The sequence below is a fragment of the Prionailurus bengalensis genome, chromosome E4 (assembly GCF_016509475.1).
Source record: "Prionailurus bengalensis isolate Pbe53 chromosome E4, Fcat_Pben_1.1_paternal_pri, whole genome shotgun sequence".
In the NCBI taxonomy this organism is placed as follows: domain Eukaryota; kingdom Metazoa; phylum Chordata; class Mammalia; order Carnivora; family Felidae; genus Prionailurus; species Prionailurus bengalensis.
The window spans coordinates 36,277,397-36,296,527 of record NC_057360.1 but is presented as its reverse complement, the minus strand read 5'-3'; the positions used below and the strand labels follow the sequence as shown (position 1 = coordinate 36,296,527).

At 37.9% G+C, this 19,131-nt stretch overlaps 1 protein-coding gene across 1 annotated transcript in view; it reads right to left on the bottom strand.

Moving 5' to 3' along the window:
- Positions 1-19,131, bottom strand: part of CRB1 (crumbs cell polarity complex component 1) — a 209,282-nt gene that overhangs the window by 40,513 nt on the left and 149,638 nt on the right. Inside the window, exons 6-9 of the mRNA XM_043567910.1 lie at positions 13,619-14,575; positions 9,204-9,751; positions 7,612-7,777; positions 1,435-2,341 (exon numbers count right to left, since the gene is read on the bottom strand). Coding sequence (XP_043423845.1) covers positions 1,435-2,341; positions 7,612-7,777; positions 9,204-9,751; positions 13,619-14,575 — 2,578 coding nt within the window. The remainder of the gene's footprint in view (positions 1-1,434; positions 2,342-7,611; positions 7,778-9,203; positions 9,752-13,618; positions 14,576-19,131) is intronic.

The window sequence follows — 19,131 nt, the reverse complement described above, 5'->3', positions numbered from 1 at the left end:
AATGTCTTTTGCTTTTAAGCAGGCAGTTTGCCTGTTGGCAAATGAGTCCTTGTTAACTCATGGGAAGTGACATATAACTGGAATGTCAACACTTCACACCTAATACGGTGCCTTGCCTTCACAGGTTCTGAACAACAATAAATGTTGTGGAGATAGATACATTTTCTTACAGGTACAGCTACGTGTTCTGTCTGCTAGGAGATTCATCCCATTAGGGTACCACCTCTGAGTTAGTGTAATGCCTACAGGCTGCCAACCCACTCCAGGTGTTCTTGCCAAAGTCTGGGAATGTATTACTTGTTATTAACAACCTTCTCACCTCCCCATAATGACTCAATTGTTTAGTGAATTTAAAAGCAGTATGAGTTAGAAAAACAATAATGAAGTCTACTTACGTGGAAATATTGAAGCAATTGACTTAGCTGGAAAATATTGATTCTTATTTCTATTTATGTAACATGAAATGGAGGTAGTTACTAGAATTAAAACACCGCTTTTGTAGTTTTAGAAAAAATTGTGAAATACGTCGAAATGGGCAAAAGATATTACTGAGTATTCTTTCAGTGGAGTGTTGGGCGTTATAGAAAGGACCCTCTAACTTTCTTTGATTTTATAGTCTGTATGTCTTAGATTTTCTTTACTAAACTATTTTACAGCTCTGTAAGCTGCAGAAAATGACATTAGTACAAATGGATCTTGGTCATTGAAATGCAAATGAATTTGTCTGTAGTGCTACAATTGTCACAATATAGAAAAGATAGTTTCAAATATTAATTGTATTGCCCTATAGGAGATTAAATAGTTTTGCATTTATTAGTAACTTCATTTCCTCCTATTTATATACATATTTATGTTTATGTGGATTATAATAATATATATAATTATTATATATGTAAATAATTAGGTTGCCATTTGACCCGGTTTTTATATCTTACTGGTTTTCCTTATTAATTAATGACTTAAAAACACGAAGACATGTTCATTTACATTTGAGAGTCATGATTTCACCTTCTCGAAATGATAATTTAGCATAGTCTTTTCAAGATCATACAAGGTTTTCCTGCCTGAAACAGCCAAGGGCATTGTTTCAGGGGTAGGAGTCCTGCTTCCTCAAATAATACTAAAACTGAACTTTTGGATTTATTGTAAAAAATATTTGCTTCTTGAGGCCTTAAGGCAGCCAGACTCTGAGGCTGCAGTTCATGAAACATATTCTAGCAAAGATGTCTGGTCAAAACACTACCATTCTTCCTCATAGAACATCCTGGCATGTGAGATCCTATCTACATGACCAAATTGTGATGGAAAGGACTCATGTCACTCCTGCTCAGCACAGCCTACATATGCACAGCTGAGGAGAGAGCTTTCCAATTTGACGAGGAAAATGTAGAGCATAGCTCTGAAGGCCAAGCCTTATATGAACTTCATGCTCACCTGCAAAATTTTCCTGTGAAGTTTCCAAAACAACGGCAAGAATAGCCATTGGTGTCGCTGATGCAGGTGGCCCCATTTGCACACTGGTGATTCTGGCAATTGTCTATATCCATTTCACAGTTCACACCGGTGAATCCAGGCTCACACCTGCAGTGATAGGCTGCCACTCTGTCGGAGCAGTTGCCATGGATACAGGGGTTTGAAAAGCATTCATCGATGTTGAGTTCACAGCGTGTCCCTGACCATCCCAAGGGACATAAGCAGTGATAAGAGCTATAGATGTCTTCACAATTTCCTCCATGCAAACAGGGGTTGGAGTTGCAGGCATTTAACTGCAAACAGCCAGTAACCACTGAATTTATAGAGATTTTGAGAAACTGCTCTTCTTGGGGTTTATTAGTGAAACCATGAACATTTTCAAAGTAAGAGAGATAAATGCCACTGATTTCTATTGTACTAAGACACCCTTTCAGGCCCTGTGTATTGCCAACAGCTCGGTCACCCACATAAATGTCTGTATCATCCTTCAGGAAGTTGAGGCTTCCAGTAGCAACTGCACTGATCACAAAAGGTGCTTGGTTATCCACTTGCATTTGCCACCTGGAGGCCTGGGCCAGTGGGTCTGTCATGGAAAGAGTCACTTGGTGCCATATGCCATCATTCACGGACTGCACACTTTTAAGACTCAACATATAAAAACTGTTGTCACTTTGCAATTGAAATAACAGTCTGGAATCTTGAATGCTAATATTAAGAAATCCAGGCTCCTTCTCTGCGTGCAATATGACCACATTTGCATCCCTTGTTCTGAAACCAAATGTGATATTGGTGAGTTCTCTGGTAATATTCCCATTGCTCCTGAATAATATTTCACTGCTTTGTGCATTAAAAACAGCATTTGCAATACCTAAAGAGAGAAGGCAACACCAATCAGCAACTTCATAAAATCTGTCATGTTGGCTTCATTACCTTTATTAATATTAATGATCATCCTGTTACTACCATCATGTATTGATTGCTTGATATGTGCTAGGCACTGTGCTGGTTCTTTTTATGTTATTTCTAATACAGAATTCTGGAGCAAAAATTTATTATCATCATCATCATCATCATCACCCTCATTTTATAAAAGGAGATATTGAGACTCATAGAGGTTAAATAATCTTTTCATAGTCATGTGGCTAATAAATAGTAAGACCAGAACGCCAGAACTGGATGGTTTGATACCAAAACCCAAAACTACATTTCTTTTCCATCGAAAAGAGGCTACATGTTGAAACAATGTCTAAGAAAGGTGACAATGAATGGGACCCAATGCGCAACGAGAAGTGGACCTTGGATGGGGTGTTGGAAGAACCTACCCTTGTTCACTTGAGTAGAGAAAACCCAGTTCTCCACCTCCTGGGTGCTCTCCTTTCCTCTCACATGACCTCCACATTCACAGCACTTCTGACATCAGATGTGTGGGGCTTTCCCCCACCAAGAGATTCTGTGCCTCATCATTTTCCCTCCCTTTTGGTTGTTTCCCACCAGCATGGAAATACACTGTAACTGCTCCAATCTTACAAAATAAAAAATTATGCAAGACCCAAAAGCACTACTCACCTCCCCCTCACCCCACTGTTTCTTTAATTCCCTATCCCTTTCCCAGCACATCTTCTCCAAATAGTTCTATATTCTCATTGTCTCCATTTTCTCATCTCCTGTTTTCTTTTTAGTTACATGCCACTTGGCTTTTGGTGCCAGTCACTTCACTGAAGCCACTCTTGTCAAAGTCACAATGACCTCTGGGTTACTCAATGTAGTGGTCAATTCTTGATTCTCACTTTCTGGCACTCTTTGGTAAAGATTGACCTTAAAATGCTGTCTTTGCCTCTATTGTGGGGCACCACAGCCAACTGCCAACTTTTTTGATATAGACTATTCCTTTTGTTTGTTTGTTTGTTTGCTTGTTTATTGAGAGAGAGAGAGAGGGAGAGAGAGAAACCTTGAGCGAAAAATGGGCCTCAATCTTGATCTCACAAACTGTGAGATTACGATCTGAACCGAAGTCTAGAGTTGGATGCTTAATCGACTGAGCCATCCAGGAACCCCAGATTTAGTCTATTCGAATTACTTCTCTGTGTCTCTGCTTCTATCATTCTGCAGATCAATAGAGCAATCACTCTTTAGCTCAAGACCTCCTTTGGTTACCATCGCATCTAGAAAGGCATCCTAAATCCTAAACGTGGCCTGCAAGAGTGTCTGCGATCTGACTCTTGATTAACTATTCAATTCCATTTGCTAGCACCCTCTTCCTTATTCACATGCTACAGCCACAACAACTTCTTGCCATTCTTTGAAGACATCAAACTTGTTCCCAAATCAGGCTTTTTACTTGCTGTTACATATACTTGGAGTATTCCTTCCCCAGATCTTCCCACACATGGCTTTTCCTCAACATATGTGCTCAAATTTCACCTCCTCTGGGAAGCTTTCCCTGACTGTCCACCTTAAAATAGCTCCTTCCCTGGGGCGCCTGGGTGGCGCAGTCGGTTGAGCTTCGGACTTCAGCCAGGTCACGATCTCGCGCGGTCCATGAGTTCGAGCCCCGCGTCAGGCTCTGGGCTGATGGCTCAGAGCCTGGAGCCTGTTTCCGATTCTGTGTCTCCCTCTCTCTCTGCCCTCCCCCGTTCATGCTCTGTCTCTGTCCCAAAAATAAATAAACGTTGAAAAAAAAAAACAGCTCCTTCCCTGTAGTCACTCTGTTCCATTAACTCCTACTTTATTTTCTTCACAGCATTTATAACTATTTGAAATTATGTTGTTCATTTGCCTACTTGTTCTTTGACTTTCTTTCAGAACTAGAACATGAGCTTTATGAGATCAGGGACCTTCTCTGTTTAGATTATCACTAAATCTCAATGCCTAGAACATCGCCAGATATATAGTAGGTAAATTTTACCAAATAAATAATCTGTAAAAATAACTCCTCCATCCTCCATTCTGTAAAGTGAGATAATGATTAGAAATGACTGCGGGAGAAAATTCAAGTGTTACCATTCAAGTGTACAATTCAAATGTATTATTTGGATTAAAATTTCACTTGGTTTTATAACTTTTGACTGTTGTGTTTTTCCCACCAACAAAGTTTGGGGTTGGGATTAGGGAGTAAAGGAGCAACAAGTGTCTTATTCCATGTTTTTAAATAAATATTAAAATAAAAAATCTCATTAGCTCTCCGACTCCTACAGGACGAATACTGTCTACAATGCTAAAGAAATTCATTTTACTAACACCGTGGAGCACACTGAAATCACAGCTCATCTGGGTGAAATCACAATACACATAACAATATTTGTATTTCACGTTTTCTTTTTGGGAACTTTATCATAAGAACACACACCTGTATATAAGATGGGTTGTAAATTTTTAAGTCTTGGTTTTCTGATAGGATGCCCTACAGGCAAACTCAGGGTGATGCATGAGCTATGCACTCCAGAGTATGTTATTCTATTAGGCCTAATCTTCTCAATATATCTTACTTGAAAGAAAATACAATAGGGTCATAAGATCACATAAAATTAAAATTACATAAAGTAGCAGAAGCATGTTCTAGGGTTCACACCTGTCAATTAGTAAAAACTCACCCCTCCTATTGATTTACATTTTCTTCCTTCATTAAGATAAGTCATGCTTTTAAAACATGTTGAGACTTCTTGGGAAATCAGAGGCAAAATTTCTACTCTTTCTGTAGTGGGCATGCAGTAGCAAAGAAGATTCACTTCACTCCTTTCTGATGCAGCGTGTCCAAATCCTAAACTGCTTTACATCAAAACGAAGATAATATACACCAGGGGTATGGTTCTTGGTCTGCACTGTTTTTAGCAATCTTATTCTTTTTTCTCTGTGAAAATACTTCAAATGATTCAAACGCTTTTGTAGAACATAACTGGGTCCAAGACCTTTAATATTTCTATCAAACGATTAACAATAAAATTCATAATACATTATTTTAAATAAGCAGTTCAGAGATAGAACAATGGAAAGGTTGCATTTAAACTTTGGTGTCATGGGGCACCTGGGAGGCTCGGTCGGTTGAGCATCCGACTTCGGCTCAGGTCATGATCTCACGGTTTGTGGGTTTGAGCCCTGCGTCGGGCTCTGTGCCAACAGCCTGGAGCCTGCTTCGGATTCTGTGTCTCCCTGTCTCTCTGCCCCTCCCCTGCTCATGCTCTCTCTCTGTCTCAAAAATAAATAAAACATCAAAAAAATTAAAATGAAATAAATAAACTTTGGTGTCATATTAGAAACCAAATAGCATTCTTTATGCCAACTCATCATACTTTATATAGCATATATATCTGCCTTACTATACCATAATTCAGTTATGTATATTTAAAATATGAAATATGTAACTATATTTATTCTAGAAAACTTTCCCAAGTATATACATATAGTATAACACATTTCATATATTCTTTAAATATGTCTTGACAATACGGAAACAGGGGTGCCTGGGTGGCTCAGTTGGCTGAGCGTTGGGCTCTTGACTTTGGCTCAGGTCGTGATCCCATGGTTGTGGGATAAACCCCGTGTTGGGACTAAAGGTTCTCTCTCTCCCTCTGCTCCTCTCCCCTGCTCACGCTCTCTCTCTCTAAAATAAAAAATGATAAAAAAGAAAGAAAGAAAATACAGAAACAGAAAAGTAAACATATTCTCTTTTCCTCAGTCGCTGCAGCTCAGTCTAAACAGACTGTTGTTGAAATAAATTTGAGGCCAAACTATTCTCTGGTTCCATTCCATTATTTTAGTGCAATGTTTTCCAAGGTGATATATATCACTTAAAGTCTGGAGCATTTAAATGAAATACTGAGTCCACTTGAAGAAAAATAATGTCCTTTTATTCATTTAGCAAATACTTATTGACAACATCCTATATGTTTGGCACTCTTCTAAGTGCTGAGAATAATGTGAGAAGCCAGATAGGAAATTTCCTTCCCTTTTGAAATGTATATTCCAGTGAGGAAAGGGATGATGAACAAGTAAACAAGTACATATACAACAGAACATGAAAGAATCATAAGAGATATGAAGAAAAATAAAGCCAGATAGGAGGGCATTTGGGTTGGAACCTGACTGAAATGATGAAGACCACCTGCCCAAGCTCTGAGTTGAGTGAGTTCAAGACACGGGTAGGGTGTGATGGCCCCTGATGGAATGGGGTAGAAGAATAAACGGGGTAAGACATCAGAGGCAGATTGAGGACAACTCTTTCAAGAGTTTATCATGTTATAAAAGGAAGCAAAAAATGGGATGGTATCTGGTGGCGATGGAGGGTGGCCAAGGGAAATTTGTTGTAATGAGGAAATTTGGCAATGTGTTTATATGCTGACAGAGATGTAAATGGTGCTGAAGAGCAAGGGAAAAATTCCAGAGCAAAATCTTCAGATAAAGGGAAGAGACTAGAATTCAGTGCAAACACGAAGACTTGCTGTTATTGATTAGACCGCATTATTTGATGTAGGAAAGGAGAGAAAATGTAAATAATAGTGTGGTGAGTATGTAGAAATGTCAAAATCGTGAATATAGTATTCAAATTCGCTAACCTTTGGAAAACCATGGTCTTTAGTACTGAAGATGGTCAAGAAAACATTTCAGATTGAGGAAAATACTCAGAAAACAACAGAATGCCTACTGTGTTTCATTGTTTATACTTAAGGTTAAAAATCATCACATACACACACACACACACACACAAATTTTTAGATGTTTTATCCCCATTTTACAGAGAAAGCTTTAGATTATGGAGATCGGGTCAACTGCCTGAGGCCTCATAGTTAACAAAAGTCCATGAGCTTGCACTAGGACTTTATTCTGTATTCCCAATAAGGAAAGGAGAGCCAAATATTACTTGGTTAATTTCTTCAGAAATTAGCTTTAAATCATCAAGTACCTAGGTTTGGTGTTGCTCTGACCTCCATTTACTCCCCACCCCTCCCCTCCTTGCCCTCAGGGGCAGGATGGGGCATGAAGCCAATCTGGATATTATTATTATATTAGGTTTATTGTACTACTCAAGTCAGGGAGAAAGAGCCACAGGTTTCCTTGAGAAGCAGGTTCTGTATTCTTTTCCTGGGTTGCCTCATGGAAGTGAAATACCCAATTGGATGGATGATAACTTTAAGCTCTACCTACATTCAAATCCTCGAGGCACCAACTGGCACTGGGCTTTGGGAGGACACGGGCTGAGCTGACACCACTGAACTTCCTCGCAGGCTTTCCCAGCTGTGTTCGCAGGGCAGGAACATGAGAAGTCATCCCACAGGGAATAGCAAACACCTCCATTGTGACAGGGGTTGGACTGAGGAGACAAGAAATCAAAGGTATAAAAAACTCTGGCAACTAAATATGGAAACGGTAAAGGCAAGACCCCATAGCTGTTATTTTTACATCTTCACATCGTGAATTTTTTATATTCATTGGGTTATCAAATGGAATAAAACTTACTGCTACCATTGCCAACTCTTTTCTGAAAGAGAAATGGGGAGAGAAAGAAACAGAAGGAGATGAAATGAGAACTAGAAACGACATGGCACTGGTTTTCTACAACACAAAGAGGATTTTAAAACGTATAATAACATTCTATGGAATTTCCAAATTACCAGGCATTTTCAATCACACCAATTACCATTTGAGGTAGAGGTTATTACTTCTCTTTTTACTAATGAGGAAAACACCTTCCTGTTACTCAAGATTTTAGTAAGAAGTGAAACTTGGTACCTAGATCCTCTGGGTCCAGATACAGTGACCTCTTCAGTTGCCCTGCCTCTCAATCAAAAACATACTATTATTATTTGAGTTCTTAAACGATTTCTCATAAAATATTCAAAGTTAAAGTATTTAAGAGAGAATTTCTAAGAGCTGAGACTATATTTATCCCATTCCCACTATTAAGATGTGATTTCGGCTAGTTACATAGGCTATCTAAACTTCAGTTTCCTTATCTGTAAATAACATAAATGGGGCTAACACAGCAGTCCTTCCACAGAATTAAATGGGTTCATCTATGTAAAATAGTACCTGGGATTTTGGAAGTGCTCGTCTAGTAATGTTAAGATGATTCATTTTTTTACATTTAGAAGTAAGCCCAGTGCATGGCAATAGTCAAGCTCAATAAATGTTCAACAGATATAAATGTGTTTCCTTCTTTTTCTTTGAAAGGTCATGTAGAGCTGACAAGTTCATATATTTAAATAGCTTTTGGAAGAGCATACAAAATACAAAGGAAGTAAAACATAGGTTCTGGGAAAATAGATTTCAGAGAATTTCAAATCCAACTACCAGAAGGAAACCACCTACCACTCAGGGTTTCTGTTGTTGTTGCTGTTGACTTAATAGTAGTTCCAAACAATGGTTGTTGGGCATTTAATATAAAGTTAATGATCTCTTCCACAATGAGTTAATCCAGTTAAACTTCTGGGACGCCATTAAGAGTTTGGGAATTAAAATACTGTTATCCTTAGGTAGTTTGGTTGTTGTGGTAGTAGAAGCACGTGTCTAGAGTTATCTTGGATGATTAAATAGACCATGATGCCAACAAGGTCAAGGTGATTTTTTTAATGGCTCAATATAAATCCCCCAGTCTTGCTGAAAAAATATTTATTAAGTTTTATTCTGTGGCTGGTGAGTCAGTAACATTATCTTCACATGCAAAGAATGGTTATAATAAATTATTTAATGAAACAATTTAGACACAATATAGACATAGTTGGTTTGAATAATCCTACCTTGCACATGTTGTCTCCAGGACAGCCTTGGGTCACATTGACAAGAACTGGATTGTGGGATGCATTGTTTGTTGAATTTGGGAAGAATTCAAGATTTTGGTTGTTTAATCTTATATCTTGGATACAGCCTTTGAAGAAACCACCTTTAGCTTCAGTCTCTTGTATGTCAGGCAGGCCACCAATGTAGATGACATCTCCTTTTTGGATTTTCCATGTAGGGGCAGAAATAAATCCTAGGTTTCGTGAAGACTGGTATAGTTCAATTTTATTTGGCTTGATTTTCAAAGATATCAAGTGGGCATTTCCATCACTAAGAACAAATTTTACTACTAATTTGGAAGAACCTGGATGTAGCATTGCTAGTCTGCCATGCTCTAGCCAAACACGGATGTATTGATAAGTCCTGTTTTCCAAAGCTAGAAGTAAGCCCGATGGTCGATGTGTTCGAACAAACATGGAGATGGTGAAGTTGTCTCCATAACTCTTGTCAAGATTAAAAACAGCATATCCAGTGGAATCATCCTGGCCAAATCTGCCTGCTACATACTCTTCAGTGTCAAAATAGAGGAGAAACAAAGAAGAAACATTTTAAGACTCACAAGTAAGAAGGGCCAGAAGATGAAAATACACACACACAAACACATACATATTTTTTTTACAATTCGACCCCTTTTCTGGAAACTTCCAAGTTTACTGAAATTTACTCAGTTTACTGAGTTTTCTAAAAATAACTACATTTTGGTTTGGAGTTTATAGCCAAGGCCCATTGATTACAGAAGAGAAAGATCTCTGTGCCAATAAACTTAAGAACCTCTCCTTTACTGCCTTAAAATGCTGGGGCTTAATGGTAGAATTTCAGATACTACTATCTTCCAACTTGGTGGAAGAAATTAGGAGAAAACGAGCTCTTCCTGTAACATCTCTAAGCAGACTGTTCAGGAGGCTATCATCTTTGCTATTTGAGGACATACTGAAGCAAATGTCATTAAATCGAATCAATCTTTCTAAAGAAAGAAATCAAGAATTAGATTCACAAATCCTCTTTGGGGATGATGCTCCAAATAATAATAAAAGGCAAAGGAGTTGAACAGAGAAGTCTTCCTTCTATGGTCCTGGTTGGCAGAGGCATGGGAGATAGACAAGTAGGGGGCAAAGCTGAGCATTGAACTCACCAAAAATTTCATGTGGTCGAAGAAGTTAGTAATGCACGAATGTGTCAATATTATTGGTGTACATCAAATGAAGCAAACTCTTGAGATGTATAAAAATGAACCCTTACCTTGCAAAATATTGATATTTAGGCACTAAAGTCCCTGTCTTCTTAAAGCCTAGTTGGCAGTTGCAGACCAGACACAGATAAAGAAACAAACTATATGGTATGTCAGATAAATAAATAAATATAAATCAGGTAAGGACAGGGAATAGGGAGTGCTGGGGGTAGGAGCAGAACTGGAATTTTTTAATAGAGTAGTCAGAGAAGTACTCTCTTAGAAGATAACATTTGAACAAAACCTCCAAGAATGTAGAGATATTTTTGCAGAAATTCAAGAGAGAATTAATGGTGGCTTGGGTCAGTGGTAATGGTGAAGGTGATGAGAAGTAGTCGGATTTTGGAAATATTTTGAAGGTAGAATCAACCTGATTTTCTAAGGCAAGTTCATCTCCAAGGTTTTTTTGCCTAACCAACTAGAAGCATTAAATTTCCATTCGCGCAATGAAAAGAAAACAGGAGGAGGGCACCTGTATGGCTTAGTTGAGTGGCCAACTCTTGATTTCGGCTCAAGTCATGATCCCAGGGTCGTGGGACTGAGCCCTGCATCAGACTCTGCGTGGAGCATGGAGCCTGCTTAAGTTTCTCTCTGTCTTTCTCTCTCCCTCTGCCCCTCTCCCCAGCTCATGCTCTCTCTTTCTCAAATAAAATTTTGTAAAAAAAAAAAAAAAAGGAAAAAAAGAAAACAGGAGGAACATATTTGGGAGGAGGGTGGGAGTCTATGTTAAATTTGAGATGTCCTATTGATATCCAGGTGAAAATGTCTGCTAAGCAGTTAGATATAGAGGTGCAAGGGAGACATTCTGGGGTAACTATAATAATTTTTGGATTTGTCAGTGTAATTAATGCTATTTTAAACCACAGGACTAGATGAGATCACCAAGAAACAGTAAGAAACAACTTGGGGCAGTTTCTGGCAAGATGGAGTAAATGAGTTCTTCATTCCTAAACATGTGTAAGCAGGAGTTAAACCACTACCCTTGGCAGACACAAGAATTTAAAATATAGTCCCTGAATAAAGTCCCTTCTATATCTAAGAAATTGCAATTCTAACAGGAGAAGATATTCAAAGTCCAGATGTATGGCTGAAGACACAACATATGTACATTGCCTCTACAAATCAAATATTATGTAGAAGGCAAGAGGCCTTCATTCCAAGCAATATCTTGGAAGCTCCATGTTCTTATACACAGCCAGCACAAGATATGCTGAGGCAACCTTCTAGACAGTTCTGAGAACTAAGCTTTGAGAAACCCTTTCCAGAACTTCCCTTACTGAGACATTTAATTATTTTTAAAAGATCAATATGAAAATATTGGAAATCTCCATGTCATTCATGTTTAGTCAGCCAATTAAATCTATCCATTTCTGCTTGTTCATTGCAATGTGTACCGTGATTGGGAAACATGGAAACAAGATCACGAACTGAAAGAAGTTTGCCTTTGTAATTTTTAGTACCTCTCCTCCCTCTTGTACATATATGCACGATGATAGAAAGACTCCATGTTCTCATTACAGCTTGTAAGCCTCTTTTGTAACAAGAATAAGCTCCCCAGCAAATATCACAGATAACAGCAAATACAGAATATTTTAGTTTTATGACTGAGGTGTTATGAAAAATATAACTTTTCTTAAACTTATACCAAGAATCTTCAGAAAGAGAAGATTTTACAGAATTCCCTCCTTACGAAGACAATTTTTGAAGCCAAGCATTTTCATGAGGGTTAAACAGTTTCAAATAATGTAGGGGAATCAGGAAGCTGGGGGAGGTGGGGCAGGTAACCAATTCAGGAATTTGGTTTAAAAACATCATAACTTTCCAAGTTGGAAAAAATAAACTAAAGAAAACCAGAACCCACTGGCTTGGCATCCCTTGAAACTATTTACCAGGACAGTTAGCATCACCATGGTCAGTATTAACCTCATGGGTCGCTGCATTTGGAAGCCAGTCAAAACGAGTCAGCATCTGTTTGTTATTTTGTATATGTAGTAAAAATATTGCCTTGGGTCAATTAATTTTTTCTTCAAAAAGTGAACATTGCCTCAGCATAATATCTCCTTTTCTCCTTAAAAAAAATCACAAAACAACTTGCCATTCTACTTAAAATATTACATCGAGCTAGTAGATGCCATACCTCATTGTCAAACAGGTCCATGATTTGTAATGAATATTGTGGTTACGGGGGAGACCCATGAATAGTTTCTAATAACTCTTAGCCATTCATACATGGAATAGGGTAGAGGCTAAGACTGGTTTTAATTTTACTTCATATAAAGCAGAGAAGACTATTTACCAGATGTTGTCCTATTTCAAGCTGCTCTACAATCTTAGGGTAAATTACAGCTAAACTTCAAAGCAGTCGGTTGCAATTACCTCTCAGACATTTTCAAGGCATGATAATAATAATAAAAAGAAACAGGTATGTATTGATCACTATCAACAGCAGTCTTTGGAACGATGTTGGAAGTTAAGGAGTTTGAAATAATTTCAAGGTGTGATTTGGTAGAAAATTTAGATCAATTAGTGTATGGTCTCTCTAAGATTTCACTGTTGTTACCATCCACATCCACATTTTTTTCCCCTTAGGATGCCTAGGCAGAATATCAGTTTTCTCCAGTGCAGCCCTGGAAAATATACCTCTGAAAAAAACTGGTGGTCTATACAAATGCTAAGTGGTAGCATTATTTTGGAGCAAGTGTGAATCGAACAGAAAGGATAGTAAGGGAGTAAATATTTCCTAAGAGTCTACTATGCACAAGACATTGACTAGTTCCATGTCTAATGGTTTTTTCCCCAAAAAAGATTGTTTCTCTTTCAAATAGGTTTATAATAAATTTCTGACATGTAGCAAATGGTAAAATTGTAATAGCACTTTGTAAACTCATCAAGATGAAAACTCATTTAGATAGGAGCTCTCAGCTTATTTTTTTTTTACTTCTCTGCATGAGTGCCCTGGCATCTAAAGAATTCACTCAAAATTAATTAATGCACATTACTAGCCTCTTCTTTTTTCTCATCAGTAGGCAACCAGAAGCAGAAGTACTGAGGGGTCATTATGTTTCCTAACAGGAGAAGCAGACTGGGTATTTTTGTTACTGCTCTGCTCTCAGGCATAGCATTCCTGGGTGCCCAGCCATCTCTCACCTCTCAGGCAATTCAGGCCTTTGTAGGGTCGGTAGCAATCACATTGGTAATTAAGCCACAAGTTGATGCAGCGTCCTCTATTTTGACAAGGTTGTCTTTCACACCAATCCTTTCTCACGCAGCCTGCCTTGACATTTAATGATGAGCCAGATGAAATGTTCCCTGGAGTAATATGATTTGAATCAATTTTAATGTCTTGGAGACAGCCTACAAATGAAGGTGTGGATGGTATATTATAGATGTTAAGCAGAGCAAGGCCACTGCTGCTTGTTTCCACCGGTAAACCACCCAAAAAGGAGTTTTGAAAAGCACATGTTGATTGATCGTTTTCAAATGGAGAAGGAGCTTTACTGATGCACTTCTCCTTACAAGAGTTGTCAAGTAAAGTAAGGGTCACAGCCTTTGCAAACATCACCTCCACTGAGTGCCATTCTCCATCACTGGTGTTATGGGAAATGTACAGGAGCACCTTTGACTGATTATTGGCTTGAATTGACAAGTGAACATAGCCACTTAGCAACTCCAGCATTATAAACATGTCCCCGTTGCCTCGGAAAAGTAGAAGTGCCATTGGCTGAACAGTCTGAAACTTGAGGGCTATGTTACAAACGAAGCCCTTGGCTGTAACTGGGCCACTTGTGATCCACAGGAAGCCATTGCCCTCAAAAGAAAGTGTGGTGACAATTTCACACAGCGATCCGGTAAAGCCAGAAGGACATAGGCAGCTGAATCCATGCTGGCCATTTTGGAAGTGAGGGATACATATTCCATTATTTAGACATTGGTGATGGGTACAGCCCAGGAAAAGATCAGAACAGTTCCTTCCTCCGTAAAATGTTCCTGACTGGTTATCAAACGGGCAATGGCAAGTATAATCGCCAGGCAAATTCTCACAAGTACCACCATTTTGGCAAGGGTTTGAAGAGCATTCATCAATGTCTTCTTCACAGTGGATTCCTGTTAAGTAACAAAGAATACGTTGAAATTCCATATATTCAGATCAGAAATAGAAGTTTCACATAATGTTCATGTATAATCTCTGGAAGTGGAGAGCTAGTTTAGGCTTTTGACGTTAATGGAATAAAATGTGAATAGTTATTGAGGAAGCTAAAATTGATTATATCGTTCTTTTTTTTTTTTTTCAACGTTTATTTATTTTTGGGACAGAGAGAGACAGAGCATGAACGGGGGAGGGGCAGAGAGAGGGAGACACAGAATGGGAAACAGGCTCCAGGCTCTGAGCCATCAGCCCAGAGCCTGATGCGGGGCTCGAACTCACGGACCGCGAGATCGTGACCTGGCTGAAGTCGGACGCTTAACCGACTGCGCCACCCAGGCGCCCCTGATTATATCGTTCTTTGTACATTGTGCAGAGAAGTGCAGTCATGGGAGACCTTGAATTCTTCCTCCAGAAATAAGTTATTTGCCAAGTGTAGATGGTTGACTCAAACCATTATTGTCAGACATTTTTGTGGAACTCAATATCATAAAAATGATAAAAGAGGAAAAGGTTGTTCTTGGCAGTGATGCTTGGTTCATACTATTTATTTGGGGACTGTATTCTCTGATATTGTTTATCCTGTCCTAGGCTGCTGATTTTACTCTATTGTACTTGAAATTGGTGATTTTGCCTTTTATCTTGTTTTTACCTCTTCATAATCCCTAAAACCAAAGTTTGCCAGATATATAGAAAGTCTAGACAACTCTCACCATGGATAGTTTCTAAGGTGAACAGAAGCCCCTGTTTCCTCCTTTCCATAAGTCTAGTATAAACCATGAAATACTTCCCATAACACTCTGTCTCATAGTTTTAACTTCACTTTCTTTTACTTTTTTCTGATTCCAAGTCAAAGAAAGATAATTAGAGAATTCTTAGAATTCATGTAATCAAAGTAACAAGAAGAAATACACCTTTCAAGAGTGATGGCTATTGCTTTTCCTGTGAGGTTCAAATGAACAAACAGGTTAACAAAAATTGACGTGTGTGTATAGCACAGTATGGTTTCCCTAACACCTTCATCCACATAACGTATCTGTGCCTACCACGGTCTTCTGAGGTTTTCAGTGCAGATATTCTTAGCTCTCTTTCACAGAGGATACTGAGGCTTAGAAAGACTGAAGTCTAAACTCCAAAGCACTCTCAAATCTGGTTTCTGGGTTTTTAAAATCTAATCTGACACACTCCATTCTTTCACTGATAATTTAGTGTATTCTCATTTACTGTTATTACTAATGTGTGTTCTTATTTTCCCATTTAATTCCATGCCTAAATGTATGTGTTAAGAGTACAAAAATGTAAGATAACTTAAAATATTAAATATTAAAATTAAATTATAAAAGTTAATCAAAGACTATTATATTGACAGGGTTAAAGATCTGAATCCCAGCTATGCTGTGAACAGGTTACATTTACTTTTGTGTCTCCATTTTCTCACCTACAAAATGGTGTTAATAGTAGTGCTTACCTCAGAGGGCTTTTAAATGACTGAATTAATCTCACATCATATAGGATGATCATATAACATGATCATAAGATGATCATAATATCGCTTGATATATAAGATGATCATAACATTCCTTGATATATACTACATTCTCAATAAGTGTTGGTTGTTATTAGAAAGTAATAAACAAAAGAAATACCCTCTAATGACAAAATTCAAAGAGTACTATGGTCATTGAGAGAGACTGTTTACAAGGTGTGGGTATATGGAGTGACCCACAAATTGCACAACTTTCCATAATGAGCATATTAGGCTAGAATCTCATTATATTGTGTTCTTCACAAAGGAAGGGATAATGTCTGTTTTATTCACCAAAATACATCTAAACCACAGCATAGTGCCTTGCTCATATTTGATACCTGGTACTTAATTTTTGAATTATTTAATTAATGATGACCTTTGTAGGGTGATTAAAGTATTTATAATGCATTTAATCTGATCCAATCCAAAACCTAAGGTGTTTTTTTTGGGCATATTTTCAGATGAATATATCCAATGTTTATCTTTGCCCACCACCATTATGTATGCAATTTAGACTCTTGAAGGGATCCTGTTGTACTTACATTTTACACTACTTGGATTGCTTTCACACTATCTTTGTTAATCCAAATATATTTCAAGCTCCATAAAAAGAGTGAACGTCTTATAAACTCAATTAGAACCAGCCACTGCACTTTACAATGCTGAGCACATATGCGTTATGAAAAGCTTGATGAGCAGAAAAAATAAAACCAAACTGAACTGATTTGTTATGTCCTCATCCTTAGAAGTAAAAAAAAAAAAAAAAAACTGATATAGGAGATACATCCTAAAAGAGTGTTCTGATGCAAATTTAATTTAACTGAATTTATGAAGAGTCTAAACTTTTATATTAGAAGATATTTGACTTAAATTTGATTTTCACAGGATTTTGAGAACAAAAAAAAAATTCATCAGTAATCATTAATTAAGGAGACTATTGAACAAGTCATGGGTTATAATCAAAGCAAAATACTTTGGTTTTTTTCCCCCACAGTGCCTTTAAACATTTAATTGAGGGAAGACTTTTCCTCCTTTGCTCTGTTCCTCCACCTGATGCACCAGAGACCCTGGGGGAAGCAGGCATTACCTCTCCTTTGACCAGCAGCTCCCACACTGCTGGTCCCCAACCCCTTCACTCTTGGTTTACTGAGACTCACTCCTTTATCAACTCTCTCCATTGGGGTTCCTTCACCTTCTGACAGAAGCCTATAGGACAAGATTTCTTTCACACTGACCACTGATGGATATTCCTACCATGATTTCCATGTGGGCCTTACAATTTGTGTGCCTTTGACCTGTGGTTGGAGGCGGGCACATTTACTTTCCAGTACAACAGGGCAGCACTTCTTTCTTTCTCTTTCCTGCTGCCTTAGGTGAAGAGTCACACCCTTTCTTCTGTAGATTCCTCAGAGAGCTGGAGAATCCAGTCTAAGTTGACCATGCTTATGACCCCTTCTCCACATTTAGGTGAGACCAGATTTCTTCTTGAAGCGCCTCACTCTGCTTGGGGTTAAAATATATCTTCCAACCCCCAAAACTGAGTGGTGGGGTACAAGTCACAGCACAGCAGCAAGACTCTCCAAAAAAGTCTCTTCACAGACTCATTCCTTTAAACTACCTCTCAAGAACTTTCACATATGCTTAAAATGCATAAACATTTCAAAGCCTGAAGCCTAGTATTTATTTTGACATTCTGCATTAGAGTCTTTCTCATAATTCACTTTGGTACCTCACAGAGACCGTATCTTGACCTCTTATTTGAAACTCCAATTTGTTGTTTTGTCAAATTTACAAATATCTACTCCGTGCCCTATCCTCACATAGGACTGCAAGGTAGAAAGAGACAGACATGGCCTCGATATGCCTACAATGATAATATTACATTATAATTACATTATAATAGCAGTACATATTTATGAAAATACATTGTACATAGTAGGTTCCCAATGAATGGTTAACATGTGAGGCTCAAATTCAGGTGACAGCAGAGAAGATCTATAAAGTTTTAGGGGAAATGCATTGAATCAGAAATAATCATAAATCTTTAGCTATGAAAACTCAACATTGAACATAGTGATTACATATCTACCATATGTAAAATACTGTAGATAACATGAGGTAGTAACTGGTCCCTGTCCTCAATGAGTTTACTGAAGAAAACTTTGTAAAAAATGAAATGATAGTGTAAGACAACACTAAAGGGATTTCACTAAACAGTATATGATGAATTCCAAGTGAATTGTGTAAGCAGTAACTTAACAGTGATGAATCTCCCGAGGGAGATTTCTCCTCAGGCTAGGCTGGGCTAGGCAGGCTTGAAGGAGAAAGGATTTAATACAAGTTTTCAAGTATGGATCAGACTGACAAAAAGGTATGTGGAAATAACTGAATAAACAATAATTTATCATTGGAAAAGTATAAGACATTTAGAGGCGATGGTGGATTTGTCAATCTAGTTGGCATGGAGAATTTATGTATAAAAAATTAAGTCAGAAAGATTAAAGATAGACTAGAGAAGCCCTGGGGATATATCATTTTTATTGTTTTGCTTTATTTATTTATGTGCTTGTTCATTTATTTTCCAAATGAAGTGGAGAAAAATGGGGAATTGTTGAATGAAACGCCAACATGGTTTCTCATAAAGATCAGTGACACAAGGATTTGTCACAGAGTAAAACAAGAAGAAACCAGATACAAGAAGACACATAGACAGCTACTAAATTTGTCCACACCTAAGATTATTTGGGACTGCTACAAGACATTTCAGTTCTTACAATTTACCGTCTTACCTCTTCATTTATCCTTGGTTAGCAAGTAAGTACAAATGTTAGTCCTTTCTTTTGTTGCTTATTGTACTTCTTTTTATGAGTCCTAAAGTTTACACATTTGATCTTCCGTACAATAACTACCAATAACATTTTTTTTCCTTTAAATACAAGCAGAGAAGTTAGTTTCACATTTTACTATCATGAAAAATCCCCAAAAACA